Below are 26,448 nucleotides of genomic sequence, written 5' to 3'. Positions count from 1 at the left end.
TAAGTTTAAAAAATTTTTAAACTTATTTTAAAATACTCTTAGGTCAGGAATCTTTAAAATGATTTTTTCATAAGCTTAAAATTTAGCTCAGCACTTTTTCATAAGCTTAAAAACAGCAATTGCACAGAAAAACAAACTAGATTCACAAAAATCTCAAAACAACACTTTAAAATATTCCAACAGTTGACATTTTATGTTACTTTTTTTAAATGGGCAAACTTTAAAATCAAAAAACTCTCTGAGGACAAATACATGACTAGAAAATGTACTTTATGGATAAGATAAGGACTTATAGCTTTATATTAATGACAAAAACACCAGGTATAGCCTTTGCAGAAAGAGAAACCAATCAGATTAATTTAGTTGTAAAACAGAGAACATCTGAAATGGAAAACAGAATTTAAAGTGTAGAAACTTACTTTCAGAAAGGTAACTAGCCTTCCATCCCACTACTTCCTTATTTAAAAGACAAAACACAACACAGTGTTTCGTGAAATAGCATTCAACATTCCTGACATGAACAAAAATGTGTTCATTAAATGGACTAGTGGATGGTAAGAGGCCAGACCAGAAGACTGGACAGAGCAAAGTGCCCGAATGAAACAGGGTCATCAGTCACACAGGACATGTTAAGCTCTGAGGGTATGTTACTTCCTGTGCTCATCAGCCCATGTAAGTATTCATAACTTATGTAATGGAAATATGTTTTACAATCAGAAGAAAAAAAGTTTCAGAGTTCAGAACTAACGTGTGTATCTGTAACTAAAATTAAGTACATAAATCTAATTTTTAAATGGAAGCCTAAATTACAAAGCACTTTACAGAATTCCTTAAATGAGGGACTAGGGAAGGACATGCATCCTAGTGCAAAGACTAACATAACCAAGAGCTAAAGCAATTTTCTCCAAAATGATCAAAGACGAGGATCCTTTTCTAAAGACACTTATTCTGACATTCAGTTATTTGTTTAAAAAATCATTTCTTAAATTCTCCAAATAATGCTAATTAACATGAAATAAAAATATTAGTCTAACTACAAGCAAAGCCTAGAATACCAAATTTTGGCCTCAGATTTGGATTTTTAAGAATAATTTTAAAGAATAATTTTAAATAATTTTACACACTATGAAAAATAGTATTTCATATTTGAGTGCCTCAATTTCTGTAATGTTTAATTAAAAAAACTAGAGGTATTATAACTCAGCAAAATTTCTAGACATACTAGTTCAAAACTAAGCATAAATACCAAATGTATCACGGAGCCTTTAAAATTTGGAAATCTAGTGGTATTTTTGTGTATTGTCTGCTTTTTTTTTTTTTTTTAACTCTTTTAGTCAATTGGGTATGAAGCTGCATTCTTGTATAGTTACATGCATGTGATATAATTCTACTATACAAATTTACATACGTTCTTGAAAACAACAGAAAGTAAAAAATATAAAAATTAAAATGCACACCCCCCTTTACATTACTTATTCTATGTAGGGTTCCTAATAAGCAGTAAGATCACTCTATATTACATTTCTGGGTATGTCTATTTGACAACTATGTGCTCCCTCCCGCCTCTCTGCACAGGGCCTGTGGCTAAGTGCACCACCAAGCACAGGATGACTGGGACTCTGGCACGGGTGTTTAGCCACAGACATTCACCAGATATCACACAAACAGGAGTAAACACACAACTATGACTGACGTGAGGAAGCTACATATGCACTACGAGCACAGCTTTGGATAGAATGTTACCTATCCTAGGAGCAATGAGAATTCCTTTAAAGGTACTTAAGCTGGGGAAAGGAGAGATTACAATGAACCTTGATTTGCTCAATTGCAAATTTCATAACAACTGGCACACAGATTTCTGAATTCAAATCTATTTTTGCGTACTAAGAAGCACACTGACTCAAACAGACCACCTGCTAAATCTGAAGTTGAATGTTCCATCGCTTTGTGTGTGCATGTGTGTAGTCAGTTTTTAAAGCAAAATTCAGTTTGACAAATATTGATTGAACCCCAAATACAGAAAACCACCAGGATAGAAACTGAGGGGCACACGGCCATCCATAAGAACCAAGACAGAGCCTGCAGCACATCCAGCCATCAATAAGAAATCTCCAGAGGGTTTTGCTAAGCCCCAACAATGTTGTCTTCACTATCTTTAAATTTTACTCAAATGAAAATTAGCTTAAAGGACATAAGTTAGGTTTTATTTAATGTTGCTTGGTTCATTTGATAGCTTAGAGACAGCACTATGCAGAGCACTTGGCATAAAGTAGATCCTCATTAAATGTTCACAAAATTACATTTACATTCACAGGAACCAAGTGTAATCTAGTAGTAGAAAAAAGAAAAAATAACTTTACTCAACAAAGATCTGGCTTACAAGTAAAACAACCAGAGATAGCCTAGAGTTTATTTTCCTTCCCAACAGGACTGGTGGGCTTTTTAAAAACACAATACCGCTACTGTATTTTAAAAAATACACATTTCATGATTTTCTCTAAGGGAAAATGATTAGAGAAATATGTAGTGCACTGCACGCGCTATACCACAAGTTCACTGTAACGTCAGCAATTAGGACTTAAAGGAAGATACGTGTTAAATCGTGGTAAATACCTGGGCTGAAGAGAACACTTCTTAAGCTATATTCACATACACAGCTCATTCCTAGCCCAACTATTTCCCATCACCCACACATACTTCCCATCTCAAGCACAAAAATTGAACATTACACCTCACAGAAACTGTTCAAAACTGCCTTGAAACATATTTACCATGCTTAGAGTACTATATAACTGAAACACAAGTTCAATTTCTCACAAAAATGTTCTTTCATTATCCTCTTCTAATAGCAGAAAAGTATTCTAAGGTTTTATTCCTAGCATCAGATACAATTATATTTGCACAACTGAAAAATGAAATAAAAATTGCAATTGACTATTCTAAGTTTATATTAGTAAACATTTTTACAAAAATGTAAATTACATTGCTTTAGGTTTATATCTTAACTGCAAATGCTTTTCACATCAAATTTTATCCTTGTAGTACAAAACATGAAAACACATCCAAAAATGATTTTAACACAGATATAACCATAGTCCTGAAAAAACAAAAAGTATTTAATATGTCAGTGTTTACAATAACTAGCAGATAAACTACTCCACAGAAGAAATGTATTCAATGACTAAAATCATACATGTCAGTCTTGGGTAATGGAGCTAATAAAACTTGACTTTTTAGACAACTGCTTCAAATAGATACCCAATAAATATCACCTAATGTTTTAAAAACAACTAATTTTTAGAACTTGGTAAATAATTTATAGAAACACATTAGCTAAACATAAAGAAATCAGGAAGAACCAGCTTTAGAAACCATGTCATAATTCATAACTACAAGTCAAAGAAATTTCTATAAAATACTCTGAACCTTAAATCCAATAATGTTATTTTTGAATAATCACCTGATTATACATTCACATCCTTCATTTAACCTTTTTGCTAAATGCCATATATAAATGTTATCTACTGAAGTACCAAAGATAAACAGTTAAATAAGCCATTTAGATACTTCCTGAAAATCAGACTATTTAACCTAAATAAGACTACCTCTGTTTTACATATAAATGACATTAAAATTTTATGGTCAGTATATTTTCTCCCCCACACTGTTTAAAAAAATATATATATACTCTCTAGTTTAGTAAAACCATGAACAAACTACACACTGAACCAAAAATTCAAATAAAATAAAATGTATATATTTAAACAAATATAACTAGTTAATGGGCTTGTTTCTTCTATGTAAAACGTGTTAGAAGAATGGATAAAATTACTGAAGATACAGCAAAGTGTGCATTTGTGTGTGTATAAGTGAATGAGAGTGTCTGTGTGTGAGAGAGAGAGAGAGAGAGAGAGAGAGAGAATATACGCTTTCTTGTAAAGGTATTTTCAAGTGAAAACCTTCATTTTAAAATATAAAATGAGTGGCTCATTAAGACCCTAGAGGTTCTTTTAAAAAACAAGAGAGCTCTCATTTTCATTTCCTAGACTTTCACACACAATACACATGCACAACCACACATGTGCCTGTGCGTGCATGCACACATACACCCCCCACCTCTCTAATAAAGCAAGGCCCTTTCTCACTCAACATAAGGCAATAATAAAATCAATATTCATATTCTTTAAGACGAACGGCATTCCACTGATGATCCTGATTTAACAATTTTACAGTTAAACAAAATTAATTCTACTCTCAAAAATCCATTGACCTTAAGCTTTTAACAAACATTTTCTATTGCAGAGATTATTGTCAATATTTGCAAATCTTTAAAATTATATTTGGCTGGAACCTCTTGCACTTGCTATATTAATATTTCTTAGTAAATGTATGCTCATCCCTATCAAAGGAGAAGGAGCAGCTGCTACTCACTGGAAATCTCTGGGGTCCCACGGCAGGTCTCGGCTGGCTCGGAACTGGTAGCAAGGGCACTGCAAGAAAAACCCCTTGCGTTAGAGACACAGTTTACTCAACACCCAAACCCCCGTAAGACAAGATATGAAGTTTAATATAAAATATATACTACGTATACCAGACATATAATACATTGTGCTTACACTTAAGCTAAGCATTTAGTATTTTTAACAATTCCATAAAAGAAAAGGGAAAGCAGAAGTTTCCTTTTCAGTACATAGCAGTGCAAGCAGAAGTTTAAATCTCAGTAGTTGACTATTATTTGGAATTAAAATATTTTGCAACAAAAGAAGATAGTATTCCTCTAAAATAAAAAACCTAGTTTGTTTCTCCTATCCCTATACAGATAATCCAGGTTATCGAATCCCAGTTATATTTTCCTACACCAGTCATATACACATTTAAATCTCAATCCTCATGAATCATGAAAGAGAGAAGGGAGGAAGGGAAGTGAGGCAGGCAGAGAAAGGAAAACAGCACATCCCGGGAACTGGAGAAAATGCTCACAGACTGTTAAAAATTTTCCACTAAACAATCTCCTATGCCAAGGCTTTTAGTTTACTTTGGTTTATAAACAAGCAGGACTTCCATCAATCCACCAGAACAAGGAATCAAATCATTTTTAAAAAGACATCTCATAATAGAGAAGAAACTAGATGTAAGTTTCATACCTTGAGGCTAAATCAGATGTGTTTAAGCTCTTTAAAACTCACCATGTGCTATACTGATCTTGATTTTCAAAGAAACTCACAATCTAAGTGCAGGCTACGTCTTACATCAAAATGTGCTGGCAGATACACACCTAGGAAGCTCTCAGATTGTCAGGTACTGTGGGGCTGAACTGTTTGCAACTCCCTCCTCCCGCCCCCACACCCAACCCCAAATGTATACGTTGAAGCCCCAACCCCCAGTATCTCAGAATGTAACTGGATTCCACTGATTAGGTCTTTAAAAGAGGTAATTGAGGTCAAATGAGGTCTAGGCCCTAATCCAACCTGACTGGTGTCCTTATAAGAAAGGGAAATTTAGACACAGACAGTACACACAGAGGGAGGACCACGTGAGGACACAGGGAGAAGGCGGCCAACGACAAGGCAAGGAGAGAGGCCTCAGAAGGAAGCTGCCCTGCTCACACCTCGAACTTGACTTCCAGCCTCTAGAACTGTGAGAAAATAAGTTTCTGTTGTTTAACTCACCCTATTTGCGGTGCTTGTTATAGCAGCCCCAGCAAACTCATACACATCAGGGAGAATCGACAACGCAGCGTATTTTTTAATTTAAGAAGTTTCTGCTAAATGTGAAATACAGGTGATACCTCTTAAAAGTCCATCAGAATCACTTTAAAAACAGGGTGCTATGATCAACTTTTTTTTTTTTTTTTACTATGATTACTCAAGGAATTCCATACATTAAGCCTTATAACTGGCATCGCACTTCCCACACTTCAATTTCAAGTGATAGCATTCATGGCCTGTGTCACTGCTTGATCAAATGCAAAGTGTGACTGAAACAAAACTTACTTTTATAAAATGTAAAAATGGCAGAAGTTCATCCCTTCCTTGACAGACTAATCTAATGAGTCCAAATTTCAAAATTAGAGTGGGTCAGTTTGCTAGACTTTATATAAAATAGAATCCAACTTTCCCCTCAATTCTATACAGCTGATGTTACATCAATTCCATATCTAAAGTGAAACACTAGACTGGAGAAAGTGGAGAAAGAAAAATACAAGAATATCTCTGACCTCAGAAGATTATAATGAAGGTGACAAAGAAAAAAACTACATATTCAATGTAAAGACGCAATTTTTAAAATCAAGTTAACAAATATAAGACACCCAGATCTTCACTAACTCGATCATAGGTACCACTTAGAAACTTGGAATGTAAATGACAATATCTACCAAAACATTCCAACACGATAAAAGGATAAAACATTAAGCCTCTTTAACCAGGAGAATGAGAGCAAGAAGGCGACGTGGGATTTCTAGAAAGCAATCTGATTATACTAAATGGATTTCTTACACAGAAGCCTCTGATGAGCTGGTAATTTGCACAAAGTACCAGCCTTTTCCCAATTTAAAAAAAAAAAAAAAAAAAAACCAGCAGAAAAGGAAAAACAGCTGACAAAAAGGGTTGCTGTGTGCGGACAGTCCCGGTGGGAACAGTGCAGACACCTGGCCCACCCAAGAGACGCCACCTCGGTGGGAATGCCCAGGCATGTGTCTGCAGGCTCTCCCTGCCAGGCCCTGGCTGCCCGACTGCCGCCCTGACCACTGTGAGCAGCGAAGGATTTAAAAGGTGTGATGTTAGAGACCAGTCTAGCTGAAGCTTCAACTTGAATATTTGAAGTTTAATATTTATAACTTGTCCTATGTATTTAATGGACTAAGTTTTCAATTCATTATAATAGTAAAAACCTGGAAACAAGTTAAATTTCCATCAAAATTGTTTTTAAATAAATTATAATGGAACACTTCACATCCTCAGAAAGTTTGTGCCATCAGAAGATGTGTATATATTGTTAGCTTTTTTAAAAAGCACCTTTCATCTGTGTAAGGCTCTGAGAATCAAAGGTTTAATCTGTGTATCTTTTACCTACAGGAGACATCTCTCTCAAGAGGAACTGTGCATTTCTATTTAAGCTCATTCATCTACTACAGAATAAACAACTGCTTCAAAAGTGTTGCCTATCTACCTAGCAAGGACACTTTGTCCTACTCTCCTGTGTCAGTGTACCTCTGAAGGTCAAAGGTAAATTACAGATAAAGGACATGCGGCACTAAAGCTCCTGGTTTCATGATGAGAAAAAGCTAGCTGGTTCTGCGTTTAAGAACTTTTGTCAGAAAGCTGACCTTGGAGTAGCTGCTAAATCACACGTGCGCTGTGGGGTGCAAGGCCTGCATTCTACACTTGCCAGGCCACTGACTTTTGCAGGGGACACCATCTTCATACACAGAGGATATCTTGGGGCTTCCTGATAGCTTTGCCACCCTATATTTCTAAGAATATTTTAGTTAAGCTAAAGAAAATTTGTACATATTACCAACTGCCAGTTGTCCACTGCATTTTACAAGGAAATGCACAAGAATAACAGATGCTAGCATAAGCAAAATTATTCCAACAAATTAGACTGACAGCAGTTCCAAGTTTAGGACAACCACTATGGGGAAGATGCAAAGGATTACTTGAAGGAAAGCCACCCTTCCCCATTCAAGTATGCATGTGTTCATGTCTCCGTTCATTCAACGGCTACTGCAGGAGACATAGGCACCACACCAATCAGCGACGCTCAGGGCCACCTAAGAGGATGTGTGGATGAGCGATGCTAACCAGGGTAGGAAGAACTTTGGGGGAACACAGGGACATGCGATGGGGTCAGGAGGGGTTAGGAGTTAATTATACTTTAAAACCTTATGCTTCTCTGCCATGCGCAGTGGCCTGGTGGTGACCTGCTGACACTGTCAAGAGGACAACTTCATAATACTTCTGACCCACGTATGGGAGGGTCCCAGGCTCTAGGCCACTGGCCAATCCCCTGCACTTGAACTATTACCTTAGTAGGCTACTCTCCACTTCTGAAACTTCTCTCCCACATCCTTGGGAATCCCAAATTCCCCAACCACCAGCAGCATCCGCAACACCCCTGAGTTCCTTCACCTTCTCGCTCTAATGGCCCTTCTGAGTGGCAGCTGTCCTCCCACAGCTTCTTGCCAAAGGTCTGGAGGTAGAAGGGCTCCTTCTTGATCTAACTGCTGCTTCCAGACCCAGCTTTCATCTCATGCCACCAGCTGACATGCCCCAGCACCACACTGCCCCTCTCATTTCTCAGGGAGTTCAGCTCCAGTCTGAATAAACACAAAGATGGCCCTTGCCGTGCCCTGCCTCAGATCCGTGCCACCTCTGCCTCCAGTCCTGGTGACCATTCCACCCTTCCATCTCACTCCCTCTAGGATCCTGATTCAAACAATCGTTCAACTCTACGAAGATCTCCAATGACCTCCTTTTCACTGTCTCAGCCTCCTCCCTGGTGTCCTCTCCTCCCTGGCATCTACCTTATGATCCACAGCCCATCGTTATCAGCACTGCCTTCCTTTTACGACTTTGTGAAAACCATGACCCTCACAAACCCAACTGCCTGCCTATTCCACACCTAGTGTGCGCAGATGAGCGCAGCTGGACAGACACACACAACCATGCTGACTGCCCTCACCTCAAATCCACACCCCTCAAGGGCTCAGCAGCCCCACCCATCCTTGCGCACATCCACTCTTCCAAAGCACGAGCAGATGCTCCATAGCTCCTCTCCTCAGACTTCAACACGCCCTCCTACATCCCCACTGTAGCTCCCTGCTACCCACTGAGGAAACTGAAGCCACCAAGGAAGAACTGACACAAGACTCCTCCACCTGCCCATCCATCTGAGCTCAGGCCTCACCATCTGCCCCAGCTGTGGAGGACTCTCTGCTCCTCCATCTCCGCAAGCCCACCTCTGGCACATGGTCCTGGACAAGACAAGTTTTTCCTCTCACCTGCATCAGTGATGTTTTTCCTTCTTAACTAGCTCTTTTCTGTAAGTGCAATGAATAAAAAACTTAGAATAAAAAACTTTCTCTCAAGCCCACTTGGCTCCCATCAATTATCATTCAACTTCTGTTTTAGCAAAACACAGTCAAAGTCTGTCAATACAGTGGCCTCAAGTCCCTGCCCCCATCTCAGCCAGGCTTGTGCCTCCTTCTCACAAGCCCCGCCCCCAAGTGGCAGGCCACACCCACTGACCCATTGGCAGCAGCCCTGCCAGCCCGCAGCCACCTGCTTCCTTCCCCATCGACTGTCATCCTCCTTCCTCCTTCCCAGCTCCTCTGCCGGGCTCTCCTCCTGCCCCACCTCCCGTGTCAAGTGCCAGGGTCCCAGTCCTTGGTCTCCCTGATGGGCTCTCCTCCTGCCCCACCCCTCCTGTGTCAAGTGCCCTAGGTCCCAGTCCTTTGTCTCCCCACACACAGACTCCCTCCTCCAGGGCTCTCATTCGAGGGCAGGGTCTAAATCCACCTATTCACCAACAACCTCCTGACCTGTACTTTGAGCCCAAACCCCTATACTGAATTCTCATCCAACTGCCTACTAGACCCCTCCACTCACATGGCTAGTTGGCATCCCAAATTTAATGCACCCAAAACAAAACTTTTGATCTCCCCACCTCAGGTGATGGCAACCAGACCAGCCCTCTAAATGCTCTGGTCCCCTGGGCATCACTCTTACCTCCTCTCACACTCATCCAATCCATCAGCAAATCCCATCAGCCCCATCTTCCTACTTCATCCAGCCCTGAGCTCTCTGCACTCTCCCTGCTACCACACTGGTTTGCGCCAGGATCATCTGTCACCTCCTAGCTAGACACCAGCTTCCACCCTTGCCACCCGACAGTCTCCTCTCAATACAGCAGCAAGAGGAACCTTCTAAAACATACACAAGGTCACGTCATTCCTCTGCTCAAACCCCTCTAATCCCTGCCCATTTCACTCCCTGCCAAAGTCCTGAGAATGGCCAGATGGCCCCACAGTACCCAGGTTCTGCATTTCTTCTCTGCTTTGATCACTCCACAAAAGTCAGGCTGGTCTCCTTTTGGCTACTCAAACACATGAGGCAGGGTCTCTCCTGGAGGAAGCCCCCTTATACTTGCTGATCACTCTGCCTGCAATCTTATTCCCTGAACAGCCACATTACTAACTTACAGATATCTCTCAACTCTTTCCTGCTCAGTGAAGTTCACCCTGATCACCCTATTCAAGATACAACCCATCCCTTCTCCCTATCCTGCTCAATTTCTCACCAAATTTTCATCTTCTAACATGCCACATAAAATACTTATGTTTACTGCTAATCAACAATAATAAGACTGTCTGATAGAAAGCAAGATCATGGTTGAAGAAAGCTTTGTCTGGTTTGTTCGTCAATATAACTCAAATGCCAGAAATAGAGTAGTAGCTCAATAAATGTGTGTGTTCACAGGTACATGAAGTTAAAGCTTCGTATAAACTGCTCGAAAACCATTTCCTAGGTTAAGGAACATGTTTCAGTAATAATCAGATCTGTATTTATTTGATTACAACAACTAAAAGATGGATGTGTCCCCTCTCCACCAGCTGACACTGGAATTGAAGGGGGGCATGCTGCCTGGAACCAAAGAGGGACACTCACCACTACAAACATCCTCACCGGGAGACTTACAAAGTGTCACAGTTCAGGCATTCCAATAGCTATCTCTAGTGTATTCTTTGCATTCAGACTGTACTCTCAGTACTTTCCACTCAATTATACAATAAGAGATACACATTTTTAAAGACATATACTTGACCCATCAAGCTAAAATCTAAATGAATGGGGAAGAGCCAAGGAAAACTCAATCTTACAAATTTGAATGTGAAAATTATTTTGCCGCAGAGACGGCTTCAGTGCAATAAACTAATAAATGCCTTCAGATGCACAGTAATCTATAACATAATAGACGCTCCTCAATATAGGATGGGGTTACATCCCAATAAGGCTATCGTTAGTGGAAAAGACCCTTAATCAAAATGCATTTAATATGCCCAACCAATGAAACATCATAGCTTAGCCTCACCTACCTTAAGCTCAGAACACTCACATCATTGCACAGTTGGCAAAATCATCGGGGATGGGAACCGCAGCCCCCCCTGCCCAGCTTCGAGGGAGTTTTGGGATGCATGTTGCTACCCCAGGAGAGATCGAATCTCAACATCGAACTATTTCTTCTGAATGCATACTGCTTTCACACACGAAGTCGAAAACGCGTCAGTGGAAAAATCCTAAGTCAAACCATTGGAAGCTGGGGCCATCTACGCTTTACAACAGTAAAAGGAAACACAGACCTTGAACAGGCGTGACCACCGTCCCTTTGAAGTGCGGGTTGATGTGTATGTTCTTGGGCTGCTGTGGAGTCACGGGTGGCGGGGTCATCATCATCCTTGGGGTCTCTAGCTGGGGAGGCATGTGCATTCCCTGAGGCGGGGATGGGTGGTGCGGATGCTGCACCGGAAGCAGCGGCTGCAGCTGCTGAGGCTGGAACAGGCTTCTGATCGGCTGCTGCTGAGGTGGCGGTGGCGGTGGAGGGGGAGCCTGGGGCTGTGGAGGAGGAATTAACCTTGGAGAATGAGTCTACAAATCACAAAAAAAAACAAAAGTTCACCGAAATCAACATTTAAAAGAATGCTGATGTGTTACAAATTTACACTGATTGCATTTTTTAAGTTACAATGTAAGAAGTCTGTGGTAACAACTTGTATCAAAACAGCAGGATAAAGAAGCTTCTCTACTTCTTCACAATGAGGGCTACAGTCTCACAATTAAGTCAATCTCAAGGCAGGAGGGAAAACAGCCCCAAAGCACCCGATGTGAATTTTGAAAAAACGAAAAATTCAGTTCAGGGAATTGAACTGCCCACACTGAGCAAAGCCCTGTGCCAGGGACAGAAGAGCAGCTGCCACAGCCCTCCCTGTAGCAGCCCTGCATCCCCCTCCAGGAACTCTGGTAAGCAAGGCAGGAGATGTGCACCAGTTACCCTGCTCTGGAACTGAGGCCTGAGAACAAGACAGGGCTACAAAGAGCCTCCAGGAGAGGCTGGGAGGGAGCTTCTCTGAGAGGGTGACACCTGAACTCAATGATAAGAAGAGAGAGGTGCAAGGCAGAGTGAGGGACAGATACCCAGAAAGAAGCAGAAGCAGCACAGACCCACCTGCTTAGTAAAACCAGGAGACCAGGAAAGAAGGTAAGAAAATTACACACTCAAAGTGATCAGAGATCTCAATTCGAGGGTGGTTATTTTATCAAACAGTCACTAGAGAGGAAGAAATCAACAACTGCAACAGCTGCTGTCGACTAAATCTTCCCCACATTTTAAGTTCCTACTATAAGGTCAGTAGAGAAAGTTAGCTGACCTAGCTCCCCACAATCCTATAAAGTAGGTCCTATTTATTGACCTCCTTTTAAAGACCAAGTAGCTGGAAAGCAGAAAAGCTGGAACGCAGAAAAGCTGGAACTGGAATTCAGGCCATCTGATTCCACAGGTTTTGAATCACTAACCAAACTGATGACACAGCTAATTAGCAGTAGACCACTACTAATTCAGTTGTCTAATTTTACAAGCATTTTCCCTGAGATGATGCCAAATTATGGAGGGCTTCTGAATTCCAAGTAAATGATCCATTACTATGCCATAGACAACATGTATAATAAGGGATCACAAATGATCTCTTTGGTAGGAAAACGATCATTCACAGCTGTGTGAGATGAACGAGGGTAAAGAAGACGGAAGGAGACCATCTAATAGGCAATGGCGAGAGATGAATCAAAGGAACAGCCATAGTCTGACAAAGAGCAAGAAGACATCTCAGAGGAACAATGAGTAGAATTCTAAAACTAATCTGTGAATGGCTTTGGCCCACCTATCCTTCCTCAGAGAAGACGTTTCAAAAGATTCTGGTACCAGCTCACATCTACTAGCACACATGCTCCCAGAATGCAGTATGTTCCCCCTCCTTAACTCATCACATCTGTGCACATTTGCCCGTGAGAGTGGGGATCTTGTCTATCTTATTCACCATTGTATCCCACAGATAGCACACTAACAGACACAGGGACACCCAAGTTAAATTTTAATTGAACTGAGAGTGACCACAGTGCACGGTCATTAATTCAAGACCACAGAGTTCTGAGGGAAAGATCATGTTTGTTTGATTAAACAAGTGACATTCAGGGCCTGTGAAACACGTGTCTGGAGAGGTACAGGAACAGTTGGGAGACGGAGAAAATGGAGCTGGAAAGAGGTTAGGCTAGAGACTAAGACTCACGGAGAAACAGTAGGTGACAGCAAGAGGAACAGTGCTGGGGAGACCATTGAGGAAAAGGAGGACTAGAACAAAACCTGAAGAAAAATGCAATTAAAGAAAAGGGCATTTCAAAACTGTTCAAAGAGATTTTCAATGCTCAATACCAAAAACCAGGAAGTATTTAAGGGGATGCCAATGTTAATTAGCTTTTTATAATCCACCCACAACATATACATACTGTAACAGTGCACTGTACCTCATAAATATATGCAATTAAAAATAAAAGTTTAATTTGAAAACAAAAAGGAAGGTCAAAAGGGAGAAAGAAACCGTTCTAGAAGATAATACATCCAAAATCTCATATGCCCAAAAAAGAGCTGCTCAAGACAAAGAGACCATGTGTGATGCCCAAGGCCCCAGAATGCAGTCCAACCAGACAAGGGGTCAGGTGGCATCTCTGAGGGCACCATTCAGGACAAGGAACAGAACGGAATCCAGGCAGCAAAGAGCCAACCAAGGAGAAAATGGGTACAAGCAGAGACATGAGCCAAAAATATTCTTTCCAAAACTTTGGGGGTCAAGACTCAAAGAGACAAAATAGCTCTGGGATGGGGAGTGAATAGGATGGAGAAAGCTTGCGATGTAACAGAACGCAGTTGGAGCAGAGGATACAACAGTCCTGATCTCATCACTGATTAGCAAAGATGAGACTATCGCTTACAAAGCTGTGTCAGTCTTAGGGCAGCTGTCTAGTTTACTCCTAGTACACAGTAGGCTCTAACAGTCCAAATCAGTCACATTACAATCCAGAGATACAATGTCACCATCAGGATTGAGGACAACTGAATGTCCGTGACATTTTTAAAAGCATTCACACCAACTCAGTTCAGCCTCTCTAAGGAGGCAGGTGAGAGATACATGCATGCTCTTCCCCTCTTTGTAGGCAAGAAAAGAGAGTTCAGCAACTTTTCCAGGATCAGAGACACAATTACGTAAACACTGGCCTCATATGAGAGTTGTCTGGCCCCTAAAGAGGCCAAAATAATGAAAATGGTTATTCAACATACAGCAAGTGGAGGTTTGCGGCGGAGACAGAGCAACGAAGGAAAAAAAGACAAACTGTAAATCCAGCCTTTCTGCTGTTAGAGATGCTCAAAAACAAAACAGTTGTGTAAGCAAACAGCAGTTCCTAGTATCATCAAATTGTGTATGCCTACCTACTCCTCTCCCTTTACACATCAGAGTTGGAATTCTCATGCTAAAACAAAAATTATCTCTTCATTATTTTACAAATGAATGGCTCCTGAAATATAACATTTCAACAGAAGTGAAACGTTGTTTTCTCTAAATTCAGATAAAAATGTAAAAAGCGCATGTGGTAGACACAGTGGACACATATTTGTATTAAGAAAATTTTTCCTTGAAGACTGACGTAAGTAAAAAGCCATACAATCCCTAAAGCTTAAATGAAAGAATAAGTTGGGCCCAGTGGCTCATGCCCGTAATCCCAGCACTCTGGGAGGCCGAGGCAGATGGATCACTTGAGGTCAGGAGTTCGAGACCACCCTGGCCAACATGGTGAAACCCAGTCTCTACTAAAAATATTTTTTAAATTAACTGGGTGTGGTAAGCGCCTGTAATCCCAGCTACTAAAGAGGCTGAGGCAGGAGAATCGCTTGAACCCAGGAGGTGTAGGTTGCAGTAAGCCAAGATCATGCCACTGCACTCCAGCCTGGGCAACAGGGGGAGACTCTGTATCAAAAACAAAAAAAGAACAAAAAAATCAATAATTTCTGTCTTTGTTTCTGAGATGTGCCATCTCTGAAATACAAAGGAAATTCTAACTGAAATTACAGGTACATAATTTATTCCTAAACTATAGACTATGAAAGCTTTGTATGGAGGACATGGTAATAATTCTGAGAAACTGCTATTTAAGGAAAAAATCTATGGTAAACAGTATAAAGATATTTTTATAAAATAAACAACTTCTGTCTAAATTCTATCTGTAATAACATCTTTCAAATGTAATGCACTCAGAAATACCTCTCTAGAGGCTTTAGGTAGCAAGGTCCCACAGCTTATGTCATCTTAGGGCATCAGGTCATTTATTAATTCCTCCTCTGGAAGTATCTGTGGTACAGGATGATTTCTTACTACCAGATGACTGGAGTGCTGAATTTCTAAGACTATATGCAACATCACATGAGACTATAAAGCAGAAACTTCAGCCCTTACCCCTGCTACTAACCTTTCATTTCAGACTAAGAAGAGAGAAATGTATACTAGGATACCCACAAAAGCTTACTGCCATTTGTTCTAAAGTTCTAGGGCTACTACAAGAAAATCTGAAGTTACCACGACAGGAGGCTGTGTAGGAAGCAGCGCAGGTCTGTGGTCCTTCATCCTGCCCCTCTCGGTGCTCTCTCTTCTCTGGTCCCCCACACCACGACACATCAGTGGACCTCCTCGCCGTCCTCCCCGCCTGGAGCTGTAGCGTCCTTGTTTATGCTGTCGCTCCCTTTCTTCAAATTCAAGCAATGCTGCCTTGGCCTCTGCTGAAAGCTCTACGTGAAAAAATGTGTATGTGTTAGTTACTTTCTGAGAGCCCCAACTGGAGGTCTAGGGAGAGAACAGGAAAGAATGATGTGACAATGAAACTCTGCCACAGCATGTGCTTCACCCGCAGTAAACACTCAACTAGCAGCGGCAAGTATGATACAACCAGCAACACACACAACCCACTAGTGAGATCTGATAAAAAAGAACAGGCTTTCCTTTATGATACAATGCAAGTGTTAACAATAAATTTTAAATTATTTTCATTTGAGACCACTGATATGTGCTGACTGAGGCTAAATAGAAGCTGAAGTGAAATTTAACCACTGCCCTCACACTACAAGGCATTTTGCAGTCCCATCTTTTTTTTTTTCCCCGAGACACAGTCTCACTTTGTTGCCCTGGCTAGAGCACAGTGGCGTGATCTCTGCTCCCTGCAACCTCCACCTCCCAGGTTCAAGCAATTCTCCTGCCTCAGCCTCCCAAGTAGCTGGGACTACAGGTGAACACCGCCACACCGGCTAATTTTTTTGCATTTTAGTAGAGACGGGGTTTCACCATGTTGCCCAGGCTGGTCTCGAACTCCCAAGTTCAGGCAATCCATCCGCCTCAGCCTCCCAAAGTGCTAGGATTACAGGCGTGAGCCACTGCGCCCGGCCTGCAGTCACACCTTTTACTGATGGTGCATGACATCAGTCAGAAGCTGTCTCTACCAGTCCTACAGCAGTATGATTTTCTTACTGAAGCCAGTAGAAGTATTAATAACATACGATGGCACATAGACGCAAGTACACAAATTCCTGATCATTCTCACTTAAAAACAAAACTATTAATGAACTCACTCCGAAGTCAAGTTGATTTAATAAAGAATAAAAAACTCAATTTAATACATATCATTTCAATTTTTCGTATTTATTTTCTTAAAACTTTACTGTGAAGCCTTCTCATATGCATGCAGACTGATAGAGAAGCCAAATCAAACGAGAGCAAAGTCACATGAGAAAACACTCATGCAAACACGTGTGGAGTGTCCAGCAGCTGCTCGCTGCTCTGCCCAGTGCTTTAGCGATACAGAAAACATGGGCACTGGCCCTAAGAAACTTCAGATGGCACATTCTTCTAGGTTCCTAAAGGGAAACGAAAATGATTTAGCCACATATGGTCCTTTTACAACACTAGCTAAATTGGGACAACAGATCTTATGCCACATTTTCTGAAAATGTCACTGAGTATACCAAGACACCTTCTCCTGCCTTCTTCCCCAGCCAAGGGTAAGCTTTCAGTATTACCAGAGTCTACCTTCTACCTTGGATCCCATCATCATCTCCAAACTCCTCCAAAATCTCTATGCCACATTTTTCTTGAAATTGTTTCTGTGGTACTCCTCTCCCCTTCAAATAAAACTAGACCCCATTTGAAAGAAAATTTAATCTCTTCTTAACCAGCATAGACTTTTATTCTAATCTTGACTACATGATTAGTTCACACACACATTTTACGCAGTGAATCAGCAATTATTTTTCTAGTGGTTCTGAGTGTCAAGATTAATTTCACTATCCTCAGTAATAAAATGGTTTCAAATGACATCTTTAATCAGCAAGTAAAAATGCTTTCCTCCAATTGAGACAAGCTGTCACAAAAGGTCACCAAAATATGACAGGATGGAAATTACATTTGTAACGTCAACTGAAATGTTAATTTCCCTGTAAGTGTTTTCTGAACTACGTCCAGATTCTAAAGAGATACATACCTCAGTGTAACAAAGTTCTACACTGCATTGTCCCTTTCTAAAATGTTAAGAAAAATATATTTGCATGCAAATAATTTTATAATAGTTGAAATACATACAGAACACACAATTTGGCAAAATAAAAATAACAAATGATAGTCTGAGATTTTTTTAAAAGACAACTGAATTAAGAAAATTTTAAAGGCCCTGCAAATACAAGGACCATTAAGTATAAACCCTCGAACAGTGAGCTACTGCTGGCATTAGCAATTCTGAATTGTTTGTTACTACCGAGAAAGATCCCTTTCCCACAGATCCTCTGAAATTAATGATACTATTTCAAGAGAATATTTTGTGGGTATACAAGCAGGTTCTTCAGGCTACAGCAATAAAAAACAACTTAACATGTAACATGTGCCAGTGAAACTTAAAATAAAATAATCTGGAAGCCTACTCACAGATAATGAATTAAAAATAAATGCAGTCTTTCTAACTAAAATAAATGCAGTCTTTCATTTATGGCTTACACTGCTTTCTAAGGCAATCCAAGGTGAAAAGAGAGCTCTCAACTTGCAGGACTGGCAACTGGGGGACACTGGTCAGTGACACCATCTTCAGAAATGGCGACTGGCATTTTCACAGTGAACCATTCCTTACACATGCCTGCTCTGTAGCCTGGCTCAACTGAGCTCCAGGAGGGAGTTCAGCACTTACACCCTATGACATCCTCTGTATGTAATGAATTAATTTATTTCCTAAGTATGTAGTTCTGTACCATCCTTGGGAAAACTGAGAACACTGTCACTCAAATCTTTTTCTGTAAGGTTTAATTTCCACAATCCTGATAGAGCAAAAAAAGCTAGTCAATTAAGATCTTAACCTAGATGAAAGCCCAGAATTCTACTTCTAATCCAATCTGCATTCAAAATACCAATCAACAACTGTGCATAAAACTGTTCCTTAACTGCTGAGGCTGTCATATGTATGAATGTTTTTCACAGAGCTGTGAATGTGCAAAAAGACTAAAAGTAACCAAAACTCCCTCCTAGCTTGGAAGAGAAGTTGTTTCACATGTAAACTTTTAGAGTCAGAAATTGGGGATACCAGTGCATCACCTGATTCTCCCTTTTAAAGAATGAAGTGTTCTCAACACTAACGATGATATCAGCGAAAACAAAAAAAAAAGTACACCTCATATAAGACAACAGGTACTCTGGTGGCAAAATATTTTAATCCCATTACAGAGTAGGCAAACAGCTTTACACAATCAAATAAATGCAATTATTTCTACAGAGAACCTGAGACTGTTCAGATTTTTTTATTTTGATCTCTAAGAGCACACAAATAAACTGATGTGTAAAAATGTATTCAAATGTCTAGTTTACCAAATACTGAGGCATTATCTCTTTTTCAATATGTATTTCCTCAGATATAAAATTCATCTTTTGTTTGGGGGGAGGTGCTGAAGGTAACAAGAGAATTCACTCTTTTAGGAAACCAATCTTTTGATGGACAGAAAAATCCTCCTTTGTGTTGGGAAAAATCCTAACTTTACAGTTATCTGAAACTCATGTTTCCAAGCACCAAGCTTTCTTAAGTAATAAAGAACAGAAAAAGGTACTTTTAACTATGGTTTCACCTGCCCTATCATCTTGCCAAACAACCACATTCTACACAAATGCAGCTAAGTGCTTTTTTATTGTTTCCAAGAATGGTCACTAGTCAAGCTGCATATGTTTATAGCTACTCTGCCTCTAAGGGTCTCATACTCTTCCCCCATAATTCAAAGGAGAGGACTTGGCCACCACAAACCAACCTTTCCAGCTTCTTGTCCCAGAATTACATGAACATAAAGTTGCCAGATGCCTTAAAAAGCAAAACAGATTTAATACAAGTTATTTAAATACACGAAATTGTCAATGACCTTGGAAAGAACAAAATGAGGGAAAGTCCTGAGAAGAAGGAGATGCAGGACTGAAACAGACACTAAGCACACATGCAAGCTGGCCATCACTGCAGAACAAGGATGTTACTAGTGGCTGGGTGGAAGCACAATGAACAGGGATGAGATGACGCCGCTGGAAACCAGGGAGGTGGGAAAGGCAGAGAGGCACCACAAATCAGGGCAGGGTGGTACAGAAGAGGGAAGACAAGCCACGAAATCCACAGCTGGCCGACAGGGAGCAGACTACAGAGTCGGGGAAAGGCCCCCATTTGTAATGCTGTCTAGCAAGTGAATTAATAGTCTTAGAACTTGTAGCTACCTGGGGAGTTCTCAGTGACTATGCTTTTATACATCATGTTTTAAATGTATGTAACCAAAGCCACAGCCCAGATAACAAGATCCAACAAAAGAAGCAGTAGTGATGACTACTCCTTCTCTTCCTCCACCCCTCCCCAGTTCAGGAAGCTTTATACCTTCCAGGTAGTGGCTGTGGGTTGCCCTTAGAATTCCTTAGTATTCTGCCAGGTATGGAGAGCTTTCCTTTGTTCATCTCATCCCAGGCCAAGACTGACATGTCTCTGCTCAAGTAGACTGTTCTGTGATATTACCAATTCCTCCTGTTGACGTATTTTGTTTATTCCCATCCTCCTGTTTTAAGACCTTTGCTCCATCTTTCACCTAAGGCCAATGCCAGACTCTATTTCTTAGAAATTAAAGATGCTTCTAAGAAATCTGCTTCAGCTCAACTGGCAACTTCATATCATAACTTGAAAAAAGTCTAGGGAAGTCTTGGGCCACAAGATGGAGTGGTAGTAAACTAGACCACAAAGAAAGAGAGAACAAAGATTCTAGAAGAATCTCTCTGAACAATCTTGCCTAGTAAATTAAGATAATATTGGTTGACTACTGCTAACTCGTACATCTTTGGAGCTTAGTGTCCTCCCACAGAATTCATATCAGGCTCATGTTCTGGACAAAAAAACGACTATGAATAATGGTTTTAAAAAGTAATCAAAGTAATCATGAAAGGTAAGTCTTGATTCTTATCTAGACCAAGACCAGATGGCAGGCAGAGCCCGTGTCCTCTCGCCCTCCTGCCTGCCCTCCTCCTTAGAAGGACAATATCCCAGTGGTTCTGGAAGCACCAGTGCAGGAGCAGCACTGCTTGGGAACTCATTAGAAATACAACTTTCTAGGCCAGGAGCAGTGGCTCACGCCTGTAATCCCAGCACTTACGGAGGCCGAGGAGGGTGGATCACGAGGTCAGGAGTTCAAGACCAGCCTGGACAATATGGTGAAACCCCGTCTCTACTAAAAATACAAAAACTAGCGGGGCGTGGTGGCGCGCACCTGTAGACCAAGCTACTCCGGAGGCTGAGGCAGAAGACTCAGTTGAACCTGGGAGGCAGTGGTTGCCATGAGCCAAGATTGTGCCACTGCACTCCAGCTTGGGCAACAAAGCGAGACTCTGTCTCAAAAACAAAACAAAAAAAATACAACTTTTTTGGGCTCTACCCTATATCTAATCAATCAGAGAAGCTGGGAGTAGGTCCCAAAATCTGTGTTTTAACAAGTCCTCTGAGATTCTGACGCTCACTCAAATTTGGAATCACTGCTTTATTCTTTGCAGTGGACACTGAAAAACACTGTATAATGAGGGGTAGGGTCACTATTAAAAGTCTCTGTGAATCAGCAGCGGTCTGTAGTAGACCTTTCACACAGCAAGCTTTGCTCAGAGTGATTATTTCTATAAACGAGTCAACCTGTCTCATTAAAGTCAGAGGAACTGCAGAAAACACACAAAAAAGACAGCTATGAAGACACTAAAAGGTACAAAATATAAATCAGTCTTGTCCAGAATTCGTCCTGACAACCTCAGGGTCTTGGGAAGGGTCAACATGGCCCCATAGCTACCATCCCCATGCCACCTTTTCAAGACCAGCCAGAACCTCATAGTATGTACAAGAGCAGCAAAAAAAAAAAAAAAAAAAAAAAAAATTTTTTAATTATCTTAAACATTTTATTCAAGCATTTTAAATCCATAAACAGCAATGATTTTAAAGAATGAGTTTTACAGTACCATAACAGAACTCACTCCAAAGTCTAGCCACTCTCCGGATGGCAGCCACAATTACCTAGTCAACCTTCTTTGCCTACTTTGATTAATTACAACAATACTATGGAGGAAGTTGAAATGAGAGTGAAGGAGGATGGAAGACAGGCAAAAAAGTTACCCAAAGTTTCTGGAATGTTCCTTCTCTCTCTAGTTACATCTGAGAGCCTAATAATTGTTCCTTCTTTCCTTTCAGTTTTGAAACGTAATCGTCCAGATTCTTCATCATCTTCTTCTTCTTCATCTGATTCTTCTTTGATGTCCTTTTGAAGTTCCAATGTTTCCATACCTCCCTACATTGCAGACACACAAGGCAAAAAAAGAAGGACAGTAAGTTCATATTCTTTTGAATTAAATATTAAAGAATGCTAAAATATTTAATTGTTTATATTTAAGTTGTAAAAAATACTGCAAAATGTCCTGTTAAAAGGCCACATGAAGCCCTAAACTGACTCCAGGAGAAAATAACCTTAAACATTAACAGTTAATGTTAAAAAAAAAAAAAAAAAAAAAAAAAAGGTCAAATTCTTGCTTGCAATTAATAGACAAAGTCCTACACATCATTGCTGCTTACATGTCTGAGAATAAACAAATTCCAAAAATTCCTGCTGGACTTATTGCTTTGAGTTTAATACAGATCATAGTGAAGTTAAATGTATTAATTAAACTAACACTAAAGTTCTATGAGTTTATTGTAACTTAAAGGCTCAACATTTTATAACTCCTGACCCCACCTACCTTCCCCTTCATTGCCAGACAAGCAGTCCAAATGTGCTGTTGTACTGATGCAGCCTCCAAAATTCTTTCATCATTTCTCACTCCTTTTTACTTCAATCTCACTGTCTAGAGTTAATTTATCACCATCTTTGACTGAGACTATTGAAAAGGAGAAACTTTTTTTCTTCAGTCATGTCTTCACACTAAAACCAGCTTTTATCCGAAATTTTATTATATCAGTATTCCCTACAAAAATTTTCCCTAACCCCAGCCCAAATTAAAAGTAATTTCTTTGTGGACAATTCTTACTGCCAAGTGTCACTCATGTTCCTAGTGAAAGAATTACCTCTCACCTCAGATCAGTCTCTGTGACCCACTCTTAGACATAAAATAAGTACCTACAAAGAGCAAGGTTAATTTAGATACTTTTTATCAATGTAAGGAGAATATATTTGCTCCTTTAGTCTCATGATTTGTAATATGCAAATGTTATTTACTCTTAATAGAAGTAACAGTGAACTTTATTAGAAAATGCACAAGAAAAAAATGAAAACAAACCAATGACACAATCATTTTGTATTCTTGCCGTTTTCAGTATTTTCTATGTAAAAAGACCAACTACAAATGCACACACTCTACTATAAATCCTCCCAGTGGAGAAAGATCTTCCAGAGCGCAAATGCCTGAAGAGCAGATGACGACCGTAAACTACAGCTTTCACCTTAAGCCTGACAGTTACAACACCCCCACTCAGTATGCTGACGTCCAGCATACTGCAGAATTTTAAAGTACCAAAATCTCAGGATTTTTGCTGGTTTGATGCCATTTTTTCTGTACTACTGAGTGTTTGAAATCAGAATGGATGCCTGCAAGGTACATGCTGCACCATACTTTCCAACAGAACCAAAGCCAGCTTCCTCAGGACGCCTCTTCTCCACTCCCATGATGCTCTAGAGCAGCACTTCTCCAATTCAATGCCCAGTCATCAGTGGGAATCATGTTGAAAAGCAGATTCTGACTCAGCCGATACAGGGTGGGGCCTGGGGTTCTGCCTTTCTAACAAGCTCCCAGGTGACACCAACATTTCAGGTACACAGACTACACTGAGTAGGGTAGCAAGGCCAAAAGGGAGGAAAAGAAATCACTACCAACAAAGCAAAGATTCTACAAAGTCATCTTCAATTCAACTATTAGCAACTGTAAGCACAGTTCAAAGACTTTCCAAATAAGTTTAATGTAAAACAAGACAGCACTGAAATTAATATAGCTTATTCTGCATCCAAATCTCCAACTAAGAAATCTAAAGAGGATAAAGATGAGTTGAAAATTGTTTCTTCCTAGATATTTACCCTAGAGAAATGATACCTTATGTTCAAATAGACCTATAGGAAAATGTTTATTCTACTCAGGATCACTAAAACTGGAAACACTTAAATGTCCTTCAATGAATGAATGGATAAACTGTTGTACATCCAAACCACAGAATGCCACTTCGCAATAAAATGGAATGACCTATTGATGTAACAGGGATAAAATCATAAAGGCATCATCATATTGAGTAAAAGAAGTCAATCTCAAAAGGTTATACACTGCAATGATTCCATTTATGTGATATTCTCCAAGGAACAAAAGTACACTGGTAACCAGTAGTTAGGAAAGAAGGAAAGGTATGGCCACAAAAGGATAGCACAAGGAGTATTTTTGAGTGATGGAACCTTCCCTAGAATGCAAACTTCTGGTCCAAATCTTGGGGCTCAGTTAATCCTTGAACTACATCAAAGATTAGGGAAACTAAACTGACAGACACCAAACACGGCTGATACGACTTGCTCAACTGCAGACCATTTGACAACATTCACTGAGCTAGACTTAATTCTTCAGTCTCTTATTCTAAATACGGGGCTTAAAAAATCCATCTCCCTTGACCATATGGTTTAGAAAATTAACCTGTCTGCCAAAATGTTGACCTTCTGTATAATTTCTTTTTTCCCTGAGACAGAGTCTTGCTCTGTTGCCCAGGCTAGGGTGCAGTGGCGCGATCTTAGCTCACGACAACTTCTGCCTCCCGGGTTCAAGCAATTCTCCTGCTTCAACCTCCCGAGTAGCTGAGATTACAGGCACCCACCACCACGCCAGGCTAATTTTTGTATTTTTAGTAGAGACGGGGTATCATCATGTTGGTCAGGCTGGTCTCGAAATCCTGACCTCGTGATCTACCCGCCTCGGCCTCCCAAAGTGCTGGGATTACAGGCGTGAGTCACCACGCCTGGCCTTCTGTATAATTTTTAACAAATATTACCTGGCATGCCATTGACAAGCTACATTCCACTGATGGGTAGTGTGCTGCTACAACACAAAAATCAAACTATCCTAAGATTATGTTGTGTAAACATTTAAATGTGCATGTAAATTTTTCATTTCACTATAGACATTGCCAAAAATAGTCAAAGGTTTGATTTTTAGCTACTGACTTACTGTGAAAACCTGAAAGATTTATTTTTAATTCTTAATACATAGTGCATATGAAAATCACCATCAAAGTACTTAAAAAACAGAGAGGTCCACTTAGGCTTTATTTCGTAAATATAGAAAGAACTGGAAAAGCAAAGAGGGAACGATACTCAGACTTGTATATATTTTGAAGTTCTCCAGCTAATTCTGAAATGAAACTATGATCTCAGTGTTCTGAAAGAAAATTCAATATTCTATCCCAAAATCTAAACAGAAACAATGGGTAGTTCTCTAAAACACACACACACACACACACACACACACACACACACTCTATATATATATATATGTAGAGAGACAGAGAGAGTGAGAGAGAAAGAGAAAACATTGCTTACAAAAAGTTCACTAAGTTTTTAATGCTTATTGATAGAATAATTGATACATCATCAAATAAAAATGAAAGTCATTCTACCAACAGTGAAAATTTATGGGTTGGAAAGACTAAGCAAACTGTGCAAAAATTAGAAGAAAAAGAATTACAGACCAGTGTCCTTCATTAATACAGAAACAAAATCCTTTTTAAAAGTAAAAGTACACGGAATCTCACCAAATATAAAAAGGTTAATACATCACAACCAAGTGGGGTTTATCCAGAAACATGAGGTTGATTTAACACTCAAAAATCAGTCAAATCTTACCTGAAGAATTCCAGATCTATGGAGATACTCCTCCTCCTCCACGAGGTGGGGCTTAAGTTCCTTTCCTCCCCTCTCCCCAGAACCCCATCCCCTTAAGGTAGCCTAGACTTAGTGACTTGTTTCCAAAGAACTGAATAAGGAAAGAGAAACTGGCAGACACTGCCTGACCCAAATGACCAGGGTGGGCGCTGCCGGGGCGTTGTGGATGTCATGTGCCCAGTGGCACAAGGGTTGCACAGTGTTCTTTACAAAATCCACAACCTCAAGCTAATCATGAAAAAAGCGTCAAACAAACCGAGATTGGGAGACATTGTACAGGATACTCAGCCAGCACTTCCTAAAGCTGGGTCATGAAATACAGGGAAGCACTAAGAAACTGTCACACAACAAAGGGGAATGGAGAGACAACAAATGGGGTACGTGGCTTGGGTCCTAGGACCAATGAGAGGCCATGAAGAGAAAAACCAGTCAAATGGAAATAAAATCTGAAACATAGTTTATCATTTTTTTAAGTTAATTTAATTCACAATAAGGAATAAAAGCCATATAATTATCTCAATAGATGCAAAAAAGCAGTATCAACAAAATTCAATACCCATTTCTGATTTTTAAGAAAATCCCAGCAAACTCAAAATAGAAAAGAACTTCTTCAATCTGATATAAAAACGTACAGCTAGCATACTTAATGATGAAATAAACATTTTCCCCCTAATATCAGGAACAGGCAAGAACGTCTGTCCTGAATGTTTCTAGTCACGGAGTACCGGAGGTCAATGATACAAAACGAAGGGAAGGAAAGGGGAGGGGAGGGGAGGGGAGGGGAGGGGGGAAGGAAGGAAGGAGGGGAGGGGGGAAGGAAGGAAGGAGAGAAGGAAGGAAGGAAGGAAGGAAGGAAGGAAGGAAGGAAGGAAGGAAGGA

At 40.2% G+C, this 26,448-nt stretch overlaps 1 protein-coding gene across 4 annotated transcripts in view; it reads right to left on the bottom strand.

The window, feature by feature from the left end:
• RBM33 (RNA binding motif protein 33) overlaps nucleotides 1–26,448 on the bottom strand; it is a 134,507-nt gene that overhangs the window by 55,661 nt on the left and 52,398 nt on the right. For 2 of the 4 annotated variants that reach the window (XM_032753202.2, XM_032753201.2), the window contains exons 6-9: nucleotides 21,786–21,957; nucleotides 15,677–15,885; nucleotides 11,363–11,615; nucleotides 4,432–4,490 (exon numbers count right to left, since the gene is read on the bottom strand). In XM_032753202.2, the coding sequence (XP_032609093.1) occupies nucleotides 4,432–4,490; nucleotides 11,363–11,615; nucleotides 15,677–15,885; nucleotides 21,786–21,957 (693 nt within the window). Of the gene's footprint in view, nucleotides 1–4,431; nucleotides 4,491–11,362; nucleotides 11,649–15,676; nucleotides 15,886–21,785; nucleotides 21,958–26,448 lie in introns of all 4 variants that reach the window. The other 2 variants (XM_032753198.2, XM_032753200.2) reach the window with 1 other exon arrangement.

This window comes from Hylobates moloch, unplaced genomic scaffold, assembly GCF_009828535.3.
Source record: "Hylobates moloch isolate HMO894 unplaced genomic scaffold, HMol_V3 SCAFFOLD_1, whole genome shotgun sequence".
Classification (NCBI taxonomy): Eukaryota; Metazoa; Chordata; class Mammalia; order Primates; family Hylobatidae; genus Hylobates; species Hylobates moloch.
Note: the sequence above shows the minus strand (reverse complement) of the source record. Positions and strands in the feature narration are given on the sequence as shown.